Here is a 17,012-nt window from a genome sequence, read left to right on the forward strand (position 1 = left end):
AAGAAACAATCAGAAAACAGTAACACATTTCTAATGAAACGTCTTCCAACTCAAACATGCATCATAACAAAGTCGACGACAATCTCATGAAAGGTTTGGTAAAAGTGTGTATTTCTAAAATATCACAGTGCTGTACACTCGAGATACACTCAACAAACATATGCACCAGTGGATCCGAAATCCTTAATTTGTTAACACGGAATTTTAATGCATTTGTTCTGAGAAACAAGCCTTTCATCATGTCACAGTAAACAATAATTTTCCCTTTAATAAAAAAAAAAAAAGGTCAGTGCGGTAAATTTTTGATCAGAACAGATGTCACTCATCTGCTTCCGTTTGTGTCTCTGGAGGTTGGAACTGGTCTCGTCTCATGAAGCAACTCCGCGACACCCAGAAAGTGGCGGACAAACCAGTTTTCTCACTATTTGAATTGACGCCAGCTGACTCACTAAGCTACATGTGTGCGTTCATGCTGCGAGAAACAGACAACTTTAAACAGACGATCAACTTGTACAAAATATAACAGCGCTCCCTTTATCGGATTGGCTTTTTTTCCACCCATGTAGTGCCCATACTATATAAACAAGAACATAAACACATTATATAATTGGAAAACAACAACATTCGACCATAATGTTTGTTTTAAGAACATATAAAACGGATATAATGCTAATGAGACATTGGGTTCCAGTTCATGTTTTCAAAAGTACAGTATGCATGAAAATATTGTTCTGCATGCAAAATATGTTTCACAAAACTGTATTTTTTATCTTGACTGTTTTTTACGGTTTGTCACAGCAACATCATCTCCACACGTCAGTTGAATACAGCGTCGTCATATTGTTACAGTGGATTTGTTTCTTCTCATCGAGAACAATCATTCTTTATTCACTTATGTGTGCAGCAACAGAAATTTTAGGGGAGTGTAGCAGGTGCTGTGAGACCTGTTCCATTTAAGGCATCTGACAACTGTATTCCTAACAGGAGTTACGCAAAAAAAAAACAACACATGACCGATTTTCACAAAATTTGGTGGAAGGGTGGAGCACTGACTAACGAAGAACCCGTTAAATGTTGGAGGAGATCCAAATCAGATAGAGGAGAAATACACAAGTTTTCTCTTGAATGTTCAGAGGCCTACGTGAGTGACATCACACAGAGGAGACGAACGATTTTTTTTTTGAACTGTGTACAAAATGTAATCGTCTATACAAAAAAAGACCACAATCCTCCGAGTAACAGGAGTGACATACTCTCCAAGTGCACTTCTAGTCATTCTGTAGCTTTCTCCCCACTTATATCTGTATGTTTTTATATAGCATAAAACTCAGGATATAAAACTTATCTAGATTTTTACTTGAAAAAAAAACAAAAAAGCTAAACGTTTGAGACCATGAATACATACTTTATTTACAACAGCAAAAATATTCAGTTGTTTTTTTAATGTAGTGTGTCCTAATATAATAATATTTGTTCTCATTAAGTGGTATTTCCCTCTCAGACCTTTTCACAGTCCAGTGCTGAGTCTCTCTCAGGAGTAAACAAATATAATACGATATCAGTGTAAACAATCTTAGCAATGTGAGCGATCTTGATGGCTGAAAGCGGCTCAGACGTTAGTGATTTCCACATTCTTGTAGGTGTGCAGGGGGCTGCCTTTAGCCCGGGGCACAGCCTGAACTCTGGCCTCGCGCGGCAGAGAGCCACAGCTGCCATGGAAGCCCAGACTTCGCTCCACAGAGTGGCTGCTTGCACGAAACCTCAGTGGGCTCTGGAGAAATGCAAAAACATCATATATAATGTTTCCATTAAGACTTAACCCTAACACAGATTTTTTTTTCTCAAAAGTGACACCTTTCATCAATGTTTACATACAAAAATCCCATAAAACACAATTATTACAGTAGAGCTCGTTGAACAAATCCAATTTCAGTTGGATTTCCCTTCAAAATAAAGTAGTCTAAAGTCTTCATTACATCTTCTGAATTTGGAATTCACAATCAATGTTAAAAGACGACCATACGTAACTGTTACACATAAATTAAATGTACTTTTAAACAGATGATATAATTGGAAAAAATAGATGCATTACTCAAATTGGAGTGATGATACATTTCAAAAAATAATTTCACAAATATATTTTACTAATCAGTTACAGGAAATCAGGGGATTTGACTGCATGTGTTTTTCATCGTGTACAGCAGCTCTTTATCACACGAATCATCTAAAATGTTCTGGTGTCATGAAGGTGAAACGATACCTTCGCCGATCTTCTCATAGACACCCTCTCCTCAGCAAAGCGGTTGACAGCCACAGGGGAGGAGGAACCAGTCACTTCACTGTCCTGTCCTGTGTTGCTGCAGCGTCACAAAATACATTCATAGATTTCTCACTTGAAGTTTATTTTTCGGTATTTGAAAGATGTTATGTTTATATATAAAACAGTGCCAGATAAAACACCTGTGAGTGATGGAAAAGGATTTCATCTCTTCGTAGAGGTGCCGATGCAGCATGTGTTTGTTGTTGGGGATCCCCAGAGCCTTGGCCATGGCCTCGGTGTCGAAGGACGGGTCCAGAGCCATCACGGCTCCATGAATCCCTTTACCCTGAAGATTGTCTGCAAACTCCTGACAGCACAACACAGGAGCAAAACATGTACCTGTTTCAGCTATGCATCACTGTCACTTGATCCTGCCGAAATCCTTGTATAACTGTGGCGCTAAAACTTAAAAACAACAAAATCAAAAAGCTGTATTCTGGAGAAGAAGGGACTTCTTTTGTGTCAGTCACAAGACAAATTAATCACTTTGGGGTAATAATTATTGAACACTGAAGGTTGACAACCACAGAGAAACACGATGAACACTCAGAGTTGATATGGACTTTTTTTTTTAACCTCCCTCCATAACTGACAAAGCAACAAAGCTATAATTATTTTTAATGAAGTCACCGAAACTCATCTGTGTGACCTCCCACCCACCTCCAGATCTATGTCTCGGATCCACTTCATTACTCTGTGACATGTCCAAACAACGGGGTCTCGGTCTTGGTTCTCACATTTTGCCCGTCGTGCCTGCAGGGCCTTAAAAAAAAACCACACACACACACACACACACGCGTGCGCGCACACACACACACACACACAAATATATGTATGCAAGCTCTCAAGTGGAAGCAGCCACCAAAAAAAGAAAGGTCAGGCCTTCTGAGCTAATGCAGCTTGTGTGTGCTGCAGTTGCATGAATACAAATCCCATACATTTTTGTCAGTGTAGCTGAGTTTATGCTTCATTTGATTTATTTTCTTACTTCTCTATCAAAGCTGAGCATCTGCAGGAGCTGAATTGCCAGAAGTAAACTGGTCTGGTGAAACTGGTCACTGATGTTGAGGAATCTCTCCAGGTCCCTACGGCTGAGAGAGTTCAGCACCCGTCCGTCCACTAACTGCGACTGGAATGTTTGAGAGTACTGCGGAAGCCCAACATCATTCAACCATGATGTCGCAACCCAGTGATGGTCCATGTCTGATGCTTTTGACAGTCTATGACAAATACACACCAGGGGAATTTAACGAAAACCAAAAATCTGTACTCATCAAGGTTTCTTTGGTGAACTGCTGCTCACCCTTGGTCCCCCTCAGCTCTCCTGTAGTCCTCGATGGCCAGTCTTAGTTTACGCCGATGAATCTGGTTATTGATACCTAGTCCAAGCTCCAAATCCTCATCCGTCAGGCCAAGCAGAACCTGAACAGAAGAAATCCATATCATACAAGAGTTGCACCTGAATACACCAACCTGCTAAAAACACTCGTGCAAAAATAAAAATGTACCTTTCCACTTTTAACATTTTCAGAGCAGGCTCGCATGTACATGGGCATTCCCATGACAACCTCCAGCCAGGCCTGGACCGCACCTGCCCTCCACAGTGACATGCACGTATTTCGGGTGAGCTCCGCCTGCTGGAGGCGGTCCAGCTGCTCCTCGCCATCAGACAGGCTCTGCTGAGTGAGGCTGTCAGAGTCTGGATTGGTCAGGAGAAGTTATGGTGCAGCATACAGGAGGAGTTCAGGGTCAGAGGGATATGGAAATCAAAAAATGAATTTTATCTATTGATTGACATTAAGTCAGAGGGTAGTAGCATTAAAAAAAACACCTCAGCCTGTCACAGTATAGCAAGTTAAAAAAAAGAGTTCTTCTTGTGTTTGCTTCGATTCATCAAATTCAGTCTCCTGAATAAAAATTATATGGCCACTAGATGGCGCCAACATAACACACTGGAGCTGCACATCCTTTTTTCTTTGTATTGTAATTTAAATATGTATATCTGATACATGATATGTTTCTCTCTAATGAGGCAAATTACTCTTAAAGTAAACCAAAAAAAAAAAAAGTCTATCTTAAAACATTTTGGGCAGAAAACACTTAATAAGTGGATCCAAAAGAAGTGTTGGAATTTCTGATGAACTGCTGATTTGTGATGTGAAGGTCAGTACTAGACGACATTATTGTGTTTAGTAAAGGTGCTAAAATACGGTAACAATTTGATGATTATGAGAAGACTTAAGACCATTAGGAAAATGTATTAGAGACACAGGGATTATTCATAAAACATCATGCTTCGGCCCATTTTCTGTCCATCTCAACCGCAGGAAAACACTGATTCATACTGAACCAATGAATCCAGGATGAAATCTTTGTGTTTACCTGAATCGTCCCCACATGCTGACAAAAATGCTTCATGCAAAGTCCACCATCTTTAAAAAAAAAAAAAAAAAAAAAAAACTGTCTCTGGAAGATATGAATTTCCCAGTGGACTTGAGTGATATGAATAATCCCCAAAGTGGAGAAACAGACAGCTGGTAATCACAGATGAGGAGTTACTCACTGGCAGGAGAGAGAGGCCATTCGAAATGGCAAGAGGGGGAAAGACACGTTAAGACTGGGACACAAAAATGACATTACTCATGGAACAGAAAACTGCCACATAGTGTGTAGTCATGTACTAGTTTTATTTTTAAAATAAGATTTCATTTCAATTATATTCATTTTGAAAATGGCAAAATTTCCTCAACGTCTGGCCGCAACAGCTGCGGCAGATAAATATTTGAAGTTACCTCTTATTTTTAAATAAAATACTTCAATAGATTTAATCTTTTATTCAACATCTCCTAAATTACAAAGCAGAGGGTTATTAGAGCCACATTTGCAAGAACTGAGGAGGGATTTCTACACGAGGCAAAAAAAACAAGCAACGAGAGAGAAAAAAATAAAAAAGGGAGGGAAACGTGCATTCATAATGCAAGGAGAGAGAACTTGGTCAAAGGACAAGGCAACGGAGGATCGTGGATATTATTAATTTGATTGGAAATGAATGGACAGCTAACCAAAGCAACACAGGGGATCATGCAGGTGTTAAATGCACATTCCTTCGTCTCATAATGGCACGTTAGGAGAGCTCAGTAAAAAATGAGTCAGAGGTGAAAAATGCTAAGATGCTAGTTCGTTTTAGTCAGTGCAATTCCACTTTTTTAAGACTTAAAACACTTGTTTGCCATCGTAAAATGATTCCTACTGTGATATGGTATTATCAGCATTTTAAAAAGAAAAAAACCACAACAGCAGCAATTCATAACCTATGAAATAGAAAATTCGTCTATTACTCGATGTCACGAGCAGAATCCAACAAGTGTCTGTTCTGTCATACCAAGAATCAATCTAAAACAAGAGAATTTATTTGAGTTCAAAAAGATCAATTCCTCCTAAAGCCAATCAGGTGATGTCTCCGCTTTCACAACGTGAAATGGGCGACGCAAGATTAAGGGATAAGAAGAAACGTAGAATCTCTTAAGAAAAGCCTGTTAAAAAGTAACTGTAATGTAACAAAAGCCAAATGACATTGACAGTAAAAACACTAGTTTCACAACATCTCTGTACTCATGGGCTATTATGAATAGCATAGATATCTATAGTTTCACAATAACTCCTATTTACACATGAACAGCAGTCCTTCAAGTCTCCAGTTATTAAAAAAAACATAAAACATTGAGACATTTTGAAGATAATACAGCATAAACATGTCTACACATGATAATAACCCCATGTATATATTTATACGCATGTAAACATATATATACATATGCATACATGTACATCTATAAATATATATATAATTTACAAACATACAATTTGTGGCTGATATACTGTACATTTATGGGAATAGCAGTCTCTTTTAGGCTTTTCTTTTCAAATTCACCCCCACGCACACACAAAAAAGAACAATCGCGCACATACTGTACACACAGTTAAAGCCATCTGGATATCCCCATGTATTTAAACATTAAAACACACACACACACACAAACACACACACACAAATGCACAACCACACACACACCCACACACACACACGCACACACACTCTTTCAGCATCACCAGTCGGCATCCTCCTCTATGTAATAATCAGGTGTGGCTGTACCATCAAACAGGCCGGGGTCCAGTGACTTGCGCTGCTTCCCCCGAGCAAACACCCGTGACAGAGATCCCAGAGTCATCTTCTCCTTCTTCTTCTTACGCTTCTGGTCCTCCAAGTCCTCCATGGACTGAAGCAGACAAGAGAGACAGAAACCTTGGGTTAGTCCTCACATATCCAATTTTTAGCAGTGGTTTGATATTAAGGGAATACTTGCTTTCTTGCCAAGATCTTGATGACTACATCAACGGAACTCTTATGTCTGGAAATGCGAAGCTATCATGGGCCTTCGATTAGCCTCGCTTACTTTAAGGATTGAAAACTGCTTGACCGGCTCTGTGCAAAATTCTACCTCCTAACACAGAGGGTGTGATGGTGTAATTCCTGCAAAAATCAAAGTGTGGAAAAAAAACAACTATAGGGGAATCTGTGTGATAGATGTCCTGCCGAGTGACATCTTGGACTCTGCTTGCTGATAACGTAAAGGGCTGGTTTCAGACACAATCAGGGGCCGCTGTGGTTGTGTGATGGTGTGACTCCGGCTACACTTTTCTGGCCTTTGGTATAGTGGCCTAGAAACTCTGCAGCAAACAGCATTGAACTGAGCTCACAGTTTACCATTCGATTTGGCTTCACAAGCTTTGGGTAGTGACTAAAAGAATCAATCAGCATATAAAAGTGTAATAAATGGCTCCAAAGTTGACTTGGCTTAGGTGCAGAGATGTGGAGAGGCACTCAGACATCCGGTGGGAGCTCAGGGCCCCTGCTTTTTCGTGCTACAGTGACTCATTATCGCCTCAAAGAGGAATTACAAGATGAAGCAGACTTGTAGATGGTTAGCAAACTTGTGAATCGCACCACAAACAGATACCTGCAAGTAATATCAGTCTCCTTATGTCATTCTTGGAAAGAAAGCAACAGTCTCCTAAAGTGTAAAACTGTTGCTGTGAAGTGAGTTTATGTCAGAATAGCAGCAGCAACACCACCACCAAACAGGAAGGAGAACACCCAGCAAGCCAGCAGCACAGAGGTCAGACACATGCAGGAGAGGAGGGCGGGGTGTGGGGGTACTTTTAGAAAATTGTGGAGGGTTGATTACTTGGTCGAGGGGGCCAGGCAGCTCTTACATTACAGAGGGAGTGAGTCCGATGACGAGGTGAGTTGATGTCACTGGGTGTGGAGGAGCGGTCCCCATCTGCCGCCGAAGCATCCGAGATGACTGAGGGCTGGCGAGAATGGCAGGGGCTGATCCTGACCACAGCTTGGAAGTGACACACAGATATTCACCCACATTGAAACATTCCCTCAGTTAGTACGAGAAAACCTTCAGAAACCCATTTATTAGTACGTTGAGTTTGTAAACGTAACACCAAGCAGCACACAGACTGACAGGCGGGATGAAGAAGCGGACCTACCTTGTCTGTCCGTGCTGTGTCCGTGGTACAGAGTTTGTTGGCTTTGACGGATAGCTGCAGTCAGTGGCAGGTCAGCCTGCATCACCCACTCCTGGCTGCCATTCACCACAGGCTCTGTGGGCATTGCCAGAGAATGGCGCTTCGGCACATCCTTAGTGAGGGTGGCCAGAGACTGCTTAGCCTGGTACACACATGACAGACAGACAGCAGAGAAATGGACTGAAGCTATCGAGGTGAGTTTCAGCAGCAGGACCACACATCAACATTTAAACTACCAAACCTTCTCCTCCTCATTCAGTCATTCTTTCTGTGAAGAAAAAATAAACTGTTCAAGCTATAAAGCTGCACTTTTACATAGAAATGAACATCACTTACATTCAACTTCCCACCCAGTACACTGTACATTAAGTTAATTGCAGCAAGGTAAATCTCTTGGAGTTTGTGTCTGTGGGGCTGGGAGGATGGATACTGAGCCTGCTGCATGAGCAACATAGAGACTTACTCAGCTGGCTACTGCCGCTTAGCCAACTGCTAACTCGAAGGTGGATGAATAATGTAATTATGCAGCTCTATTACAGTTTGTTATCAGACCAAATGGATCTAATTCTAATCGTGAAATGAGTCATTTTGCAGGGGTTATGGGATGTTAAAAACAGTTCATTCATTGTTACACAGCCACAGTGGGATACAGTGACAGAAGCACCTGCCAACCGACTGTAGTAAATGTCACTGCCAGAAGATGGAGACAAAAGCTAAACTATAGCTTTAAGTTATTGAAGTCTCTGGTTGTCTTGATCATTTTCATCATTTACAGATCTTCCATTTCACAGGGGGGGAAAATAGTTGAAATGGATTTTGTTACAGATTGTTGCATTTTTCTAAGAAAGTAAAAGACTTAAGTGGGAATCTGTTTGGCGGCACGGTGATGCAGTGGTCAGCACTGTCCCCTCACAGCAAGAAGGTTCTGGGTTCGAGCCCCGGCTCCAGCACGGGGTCTTTCTGTATGGAGTCTCTATGTTCTCCCTGTTCCTGTGTGGGTTCTCTCTGGTTCTCCAGCTTCCTCCCACAGTCCAAAGACATCAAGAGGGGATGAGGCTGATTGATACTCTAAATTGACCGTAGGTGTGACTGTGAGTGTGAATGGTTGTCTGTCTATATGTGTTGGCCCTGTGATGGACTGGTGACCTGTCCAGGGTGAACCCCGCCTCTCACCCGAAGGCTACTGGGATAGGCTCCACCCCCCCCCCCCCCGTGACCCTTAACAGGATAAGTGGTAGAAAAAAATGGATGGATGGGAAACTGTTGCTTCTCTCATCATCACATCATTTCATCTTGCACTTCAAACAGAAATGACAAACTGAAAAATAAACCTTTCATTAATTGCAGGGAGAAGAGAGGAGAGGAGAAGAGAAGAGAAGAGAAAAGAGAAGAGAAGAGAAGAGAAGAGAAGAAAAGAGAAGAAAAGAGAAGGTATTTTGTTTGACAGTGATGCTGCTCTGCCACTGACGTGCCAACAAATATGATCTGTGATGCAGCTTGATATGAGGATCTGTGGGTGGTTGTGACTTGCTGAGGGAGGAGAAAGATTAATGTCACTTTCAGACTGACGCCTGTACCTCTGAGGGAACGACACAGAGAAGAAGGCTTGAAGAAAGAATTATTGCTATCAAAGAGTGACAGGAAGGGGATATATATAGCCGAGGAGCTTTCTGCATGTGTTCAAGCTGATATGAATACATAAACAGGATTGTTTGTCACACATACCAGATAATAAGTGACACAATTGTACAGTGTGACTCACCATGGTGAGCTCGGCCTCCAGTTCTTTGATCCTGTTCTCCTTCATGTCCATCTGAGAACGCAGGATGTTGGCCTGCTCAGTGGCTTCTTTGGTCTGCCTCCTCAGGTCCCACTTCTCTCTCTCCAGCATGTCCTTCTCCTTCGCCAGGGCCTTCACTGCATCCTCACTTTCCTGAGGAACACACAATAGGTGACTTCTCTGTTCTCACTTCAAATTATCAGCCGAGGTCCAAGTTTGAGACACAAAGTAGATGACGGACGTTTCTTTTAAAAGCTGCCTGAGATGACAGCATGAAGGAAGCTGGATAGGTATGGGTTGGATATTAAAATTTTTTTAAAAATATACAAAAATGATGTGATAATTCATCAGCTTGTATCACTGTTTCCATATGCCATTAAACATTCTTTCTAAATGTCAGATGACATACATACACCAATAATACATTTGCAACAACCTTCTACGTGGTAACTGGGTTCATGTTACCTTTCGGTGCTGGTCGTAGTTGCGTATGAATTCTCGGAGCTGGTCTTCTCTGCTCTCCAGTGTTGTGTAGAGTTGCTGCATCTGACTCACCAAGTCTCCCTTCTCCACTTTTAGACGCTTGCGGTCAGCTTTCATAGCTGCGCACAGACAAACAAGCAGCCTGTAGGTCACCAAAACCCTCCCCCCTTTTTAAAAAAAAAAAAAAAAGTAAAACAGGACAAATAGTTGAATATGTCAAAGAGGTTAACAAAGCTTTGCAATTGCAGCAGGGAGCCACTAGGTGACACTGTGTCTTCTGTTAATGAGGGGAAAAAAATAATACCAACATTTCAGAAGTGTTGACAGTGACACTCATGCATGAAACTGTTCCTGCCTCGATGGTGAAACTCTGCCTCGCTTTCTCAACGCTGAGTCTTTCAGCTTCTCTTACTGAACAGCTACAGAAGATGCAACTGGTGAGTCCCCTTACAGGCAAACATAACAATGTTCCACGGACAGGAATGACAGGAACCTGTATTTTTCAAAACTGAACACGTGTCACTCAGGCAGCATTCCTCTTGTCAACACTCCAACCTTATTCATATTTTACGGTCAACATTCAAACCGGTTTTGCAGCAGTTACACAACACAGTTTTGAGAGCATGCAGCTTATCAACAGTGACTCTCTAAGAAAAGCAACAGCTCTTTACTAAATGAATTCCACAGCCGCTATTAACCTTGAGATAATTAGATTGACTGGTAAAATATTTGTTTACATACATAAACTAAAACATTCAAATCCCGTATTATCACAGCATTGTAGTCTCCATCAAAATTGTATTCATCTCAAATCGTGATCCTTCAATGTCATGATTTATGGATCTTAATAAATGAGGTGCTGGAGTTTATTTGGCTGCTGATCACAGGCAACACCCATGTCTGAAACTGTATGATGTCTAAACATGTTCACTTATAATGTAACTGGCAGACTTTCTTTAAACGAGGTTCTCAATCTGAAAGATCACACATCTCTCCGGAGACTGTCTGCATCCGTCATACCAGATGACATCAAACTCGATAACCCCTCATTGTTATTCTAACACACGAGAAGAAAAGCAGATTTCTTGAAGGTGTCACTCGGGTAGCCGCCTTGTGATTCGCATCAACGCTGACTTTTACAAGGTCTTTCCTTCACCCGTGCTCTAGCCCGCCACAGGGTTTTGTGGAACTCTGCCACGCAGTTTTTTTTTCGTACTCATTCAAAAAGTCAAACAGACAAACATCACTAAAATCACTAGAGGGCACTCTAGTCAAGTTTAGACTGCACACCTCCACTAAGGAGATATGACATCATCAGATCCAGATCTTACTCAGGATCGGTTCCGAAATCGAGAGTCTTTCCTCAAACTCAGATTTTATTATCCAATAAAATCTAATCAAAATCCATCCATTTTTTTTTTAGTTATCCTGCAAACAGGAAAGCAAATGCATATGGTCACATTAAGTCATTATACTATAAAAGCATACAGAAGTAAATCTAAGCAATAGAATTTATATATTGAAGCCCCAGTGATGTCTTGGTCCTGTTTGTATGTCGGACCTATGAGCCATATGTTTGTCATTACAAGGAAATAGCAATGAACTCCCTGCTATCAGATGACACATAACTGGATTGGTTCATTGGGTTGATCTAGTTCCTCCATTTTCCCAGTTGAACTAAAAAGGTTGAAATGTCCAGCTACTGTAAAAACACAGACAGCTGTATTTGCGAGCTCGCTACAGATTAGGTCATCTGACGAGATGGCTCCTGACCTTGTAAGGCCTCTTTGGCTCGGTCCAGCTCCTGCTCCTTGTCACCCAGCTGCACACGGAGCTCGGTGGCAGAGAGGTGATTGGCCGTGCATCCTCCCTGGGTCTCCTCCAGGTCTTTACTCAACATGTCCTTCATTTGCCTGAGCAGGTGGACTTCCTCTTGAAGCTGGGCCACCTCCTCACGCAACAACACTAGAGGAAAAAGAAAGACAGGGTTTTGTGAATTTAGAGTATGCAAGGCAGGAATGAGGAACGAGAGAGCGAGGAAAACGGAAACGAGATCAAGAGAAAGAGATGAAGGATAATAGAAAAGGAGGGTATAACTAGGAAAGGTATAAGCAGCAGAATGTGAGGGGAGCCATATTAAACTCCTGGAATTACAAGGGAATGGTATGATTATGAAGCACAAGATAAAATATGGACTCTAATCAATACATCAAACCCCTGCGGGCCACAAGTGTTTGAGAACTTCCTATAAATGCTGAGCAAAAGACTGAATCAGCCAAGAAGAGTAATGGACAAGAGAGAGCTAGCAGACTTAAGAGAATATCAGCAACAAACGTTTGCGCTGTGCTATTGAGTGCAGTGTTTTCCATCCGCTCTTCTGCCGTGAAACGCCCTCCCAACCCTCAGGGAAAACAGACAAGCAAACAGGAGCAGGAAGCTGAGGAGCCAACACACTGAACTGGAGAGAAAGCTAATGGACACGAACAGGTCGACACATTTGCTGAGCCATTAAAAGAAGATAGAAAAGATGAAAATGATGATGAGACTTTTTTTTTTTGAACGTGGTCCACCGTTGGGAAAATCTATAATGGCAACAGGAACAATCTGTCATATTGATTCGTGTTGCAAAAATCAGTGGGTGGGAGGGAGGTATTTTGATCACAAAATCATTATCTAAGTGACATATTTGTTTCTGTAATTTGTGTATGGGTGCTTTTTGTAATTATAAGCAGAATATATTCAAGTTTGATTTTCAGGCAAATTTTGGGGATGCGAAGTTGGATCTTGTGACATTGCAACTGTAATTCAGCACTGACAGGCATGAAAATATATTTGTCTGAAGAGGAAAGTAGTTAGAAGCATCCAATAATGAATCAAATAGCAAATCCATCCACAACTGGTTGAGACATTTTAGTCTGAGCTGACACAAATCTGATATCAGATCCTGGTCCGATACTCACATTAAACCTGGATCAAGTATTATTCGGCCCACAAACATACAGTCTTTCCATTCATTAAATTTTATCTGCACATGTAAATGCATATATTTAAATTAACGCAGTGTGTAGCAAGTTATGTGTTTATATTACTGGTGAATTACTGATTTCTCAAATTTGTTCATGGCTTAACTGTAATGAAATGCATTGTTTTATACAGGGTATATTGATTCATAATGGGATTTCAATGTTTAATATCTATGCAGCTCCATTTCCCTTTATGAAGACATATTTACGATAATACTGATTTTCCCTCTCTTCCACACAGGCACTGCGAGGCATACAGCTTTTTAATTAAACACTGGCACTCTCGATCAACTGCAACCTGAAAGCCCAGTTATCGGCATCAGTATCAGGTCTGAAAAAGCCTCATGCTCGAACCACCAGCGAGAGATCGTCATTGTCATCGCTTACACATTGGTGATAAAGTGGTTAAGTTAAAAAATGTGCGTCTTTAATATGCAAATTCAACTTCATGTAAAACTGCCAAATTCAAGTGTTGGTTTGCAAAGAAGTGTGGTTTTGACTAAGCTGGTCTTGTTAGAGAGAAGGTCTCTGTAGGCCTGCAGCCAGACGTGGTGGGCTGCAGACACTCCGATAAGAGCGGAGAGGACAGTCCATCGCTCTCTGTCAACTCAGCACTATGGAAGCACGCTGGGCAGCTCTGTGCCGCGTGTGACACAAAGAGTTTGTTTCCCCGAGAGAGCAATCTTTCTTTCTTGCAGGCTAAATCCGCTTATTCATCTGTTTACCTAGAGGTTCTTCTTTATTTGCTGTGGGGAGCCCAGCTGCTACTTTTGGTGCAACTGGACAGACGTGGGCATAAATTACCAGCTGCAGTCAGCGTGGAGTGAAGGTTGGCCTACTTATGTTTGCACACAGGGCAGATTTCTTCCTCTTATATTAGGTAAACTTGCTTTTTTTTTATTACACAGTAGTTTTATGTATCATCACACATACGTCACATCTATCGTCCATGTCATGTGCTGGTCCATTTCAGAGGAGAGTAGAAGTTGGAGTATTTTGAGTACATAACTTATACGACAATTCAACTTTTTTATTTTTATGTACAGCATCATCCTGTACAGTGTATAACAGACACAATGATCCTTACACACACACGTTGACATGTTTCCAATTGGAGGCAAAATAATGGCAAAGACAATTTCCCAGGCTCTTCTAATCACGCCAGACTGAGCAGCTAATAAGAGAAAGCAACACAACTAAGCATCTACTTTTCTAGAGTACACTGTTGCATTCTTTTTAAAAAGCCATTCTAAACTGACAGTCTTGCAAACACAGCGATGCGCGCACTCGTACGCGAGCTCTCTCAGCTCTGATTCTTGAGTGCTGGTGCAGCTAGCTTGACTGCGCTATTACGGGAGAAGAGAAGCCCACTCTTCTTCCTACTCTACAGCCGCTCATTCAATTAACCTCTCATCCAAGCCTCCTATTACAGCGTCTATCAAAGGTAGACAGGACCAGGTCATCACTCTGTTGCTTTCCTCTGACAAAGCTGAGCTCAGACATGCTCGGAGGAGAGCGCCTCATGATTAGGGTGGAGAGGAAGCAAAGATGCTGTTTTCTGCCTTGAAAGTTGAAGTGGAGGCAAGATATATGTGGATCGCTGGTAAATGAACTTGACTCCTGAGAACTATACATGTAAAAGCAGCCTTGGATGATCAAAGACTTTATATGGGAAACGCGTTGAATTTGAGTTAAGATGAGAAGCTACAAGTTTCTTTCAAAGGCTGTTTTATTTCAAAAGCTTCATTAAAGTTTGGCACAGCGAAGGATTTATTTTCTTCTGGACTCTTTCACTGCTTCGTAAGCTTCGCCTGAGTTGTGCAAAATTTAGTCTGTTGTGACAATCTTTGATTTTCTTGCACAATTTAAGATTTCTACTGGTACAAGGAAACAGCTGGAAACTGCTTTAGAACACAGCAAAACAATGAGCTACTACCCTGTATAACCCTCAGACTTTGATAATAATGATTAAAAATTAAAAATAATCTGAATAGTCAAACTCTAGTCAGTGGATTAACAAGAATAAACATTAACACGCTATATAAAGACACGCTGCCGTTGCATTACAATTCTCCTTTAATATGAGCAACACAAAAGACAGTTGGAACCAAAAGTATCACTTACGTTAAATTCCACCAAAGGCAACTGTGAAAACACCTTTCAGAGTCACGGACTTTGATCTCTTGAATTCCTGAATTTACCAGAACAGTTGAAGAGTGTCAGAAATTTGCCCGGGGAGCTAAACAACGTGCACCGCTGTCAACGTTTCCTCTCAGTCTCCTTGACAATCCAAAAGTTAGCACTCAGGTATTGATACTGCCTCTGCAGTGATATTTGGAGAACATCATCTGATAAGGAATGCTGCCTTTCCAATAATCTAACCTGTTGCATTCATAAAATCAAAAAATAAAGAGGCTTTAAAAAAATCCAGTGGGATCCAACATTGTTATCTGGATCTCACTGTTCTTGCAGCAAACCTTGCCAACGGCTCTACAGTCAAACGTCCCCTGTACACTGCAGGGCCTCAGCAGCTGCTTGACACATAGATCAAGGTGAGACGGGAGGGCTGCACTGTCTGGTTTAACAGCTTTAGCCTCTCTGGAACAAACTTGTTAGCAAGTCACTGCTCAAGCGTGTGACGACTGCTGTCAATCTGCAGCCTTATCAGGTGTTATCCTCTATGATCTACATGAGCTTTCAGTGAAACGTCTGCAAACAGCAGGAGGAAATGCACAGAGATTCTAGTCCACAAGAATTGAACGCAATTACTGTGGTATTTGACTTTCATTGTCTGTTTCGGCAATAATCTGGAGCCTGAGGGAGTTTTGGTTGCTCCTGCAGAAGTTTCCCTTTTGTCTCTTGTTATGTTAGGTCACAGCTATAATATGCTATGAGTAAGCTAGATATTGGTCGTGGTGTGTGGGTGTGAGAGGAGTGTGTTCAGGGGAATTGAAGCTTAAGGATAAAAACTGTAATGAGTTTCTACAGAAAGCACTGAGGTTTTCTGTTACAGCGTTGCAGCTACTACAGCAGGACATCAAAGCAGCATGATTGAGTGGCACATTCCTCCCACTAATTACTACTGCAGCAAATATATAAATAAAAGTAATCCCTCAACAAATGGACACCTATGTTAAAGCATGCTTTAAACAAAATTACAAGCAGTGTGACAACTACCTTGAGGATACACACAAAGTTAAAAAGACAGCAGTACAGCATATGTTTTTCTGCAATAGGCTGATATGAGCAGAGCAGTTCCAAAGAAAAGTCTCCCTTTATCATAAGCTTTTCTTTCATCAGCTGTCCTGGATAAACTTTTACCACCATAAGCCAATAAATACATCAAAAACTCTTCCCCAGACAGTGTTAATTTGCATTAAACATTACATAAGTGTGTACCTGCATTGCAGGTGATTGTGTTGACTCAAACTGATGAAGCCCCCAAGGGAAAAGGAGCTCGTACCAAGTTTCAACTACTCACAAGCTCAGTGATGTAATAAACACCTCACGAAATTCCGGTGTATTCTTTAAGAAACATCTTCCCGTCCTCAGCGACACGTTGTCTCTAGACAAAGTTGTCACTGACATAGCAGGACATCGTTGCCTTATTTCTAGCAATTATGGTTGTGAATTAATCATCTGAGTATTTAATCGAAGCCATTAAGTACAGAGATACTGCATTAAAGTGAGTCTTGCACAGTGAAACCGCAATTAACAATGAAACATGACAACATTAAAGAAATATGCCAAGATGAAAGACTCGCCATTCCTTTTGAAGCGACAAAAATAAACTTCTCTAATTGTC

At 41.3% G+C, this 17,012-nt stretch overlaps 1 protein-coding gene across 4 annotated transcripts in view; it reads right to left on the bottom strand.

Annotated features, from left to right (window-relative positions):
• Nucleotides 1–100: 100 nt before the first annotated feature.
• Nucleotides 101–17,012, bottom strand: part of kaznb (kazrin, periplakin interacting protein b) — a 102,643-nt gene continuing 85,731 nt past the window's right edge. For 3 of the 4 annotated variants that reach the window (XM_086199649.1, XM_086199648.1, XM_086199650.1), the window contains 13 exons: nt 11,958–12,149; nt 10,167–10,303; nt 9,684–9,854; nt 7,883–8,063; nt 7,595–7,728; nt 6,474–6,597; nt 3,829–4,019; nt 3,624–3,742; nt 3,309–3,540; nt 2,981–3,082; nt 2,461–2,627; nt 2,261–2,357; nt 101–1,771 (listed from right to left, as the gene is read on the bottom strand). In XM_086199649.1, the coding sequence (XP_086055775.1) occupies nt 1,610–1,771; nt 2,261–2,357; nt 2,461–2,627; nt 2,981–3,082; nt 3,309–3,540; nt 3,624–3,742; nt 3,829–4,019; nt 6,474–6,597; nt 7,595–7,728; nt 7,883–8,063; nt 9,684–9,854; nt 10,167–10,303; nt 11,958–12,149 (2,009 nt within the window). In that variant the 3' untranslated portion in view covers nt 101–1,609. Of the gene's footprint in view, nt 1,772–2,260; nt 2,358–2,460; nt 2,628–2,980; nt 3,083–3,308; nt 3,541–3,623; nt 3,743–3,828; nt 4,020–6,473; nt 6,598–7,594; nt 7,729–7,882; nt 8,064–9,683; nt 9,855–10,166; nt 10,304–11,957; nt 12,150–17,012 lie in introns of those variants that run through there. The other variant, XM_086199651.1, reaches the window with a different exon arrangement.

The sequence above is a fragment of the Aulostomus chinensis genome, chromosome 3, assembly GCF_037954235.1.
Source record: "Aulostomus chinensis isolate RoL2024-O1b breed Wild chromosome 3, RoL_Achi_v1.0, whole genome shotgun sequence".
NCBI classification, from domain to species: domain Eukaryota; kingdom Metazoa; phylum Chordata; class Actinopteri; order Syngnathiformes; family Aulostomidae; genus Aulostomus; species Aulostomus chinensis.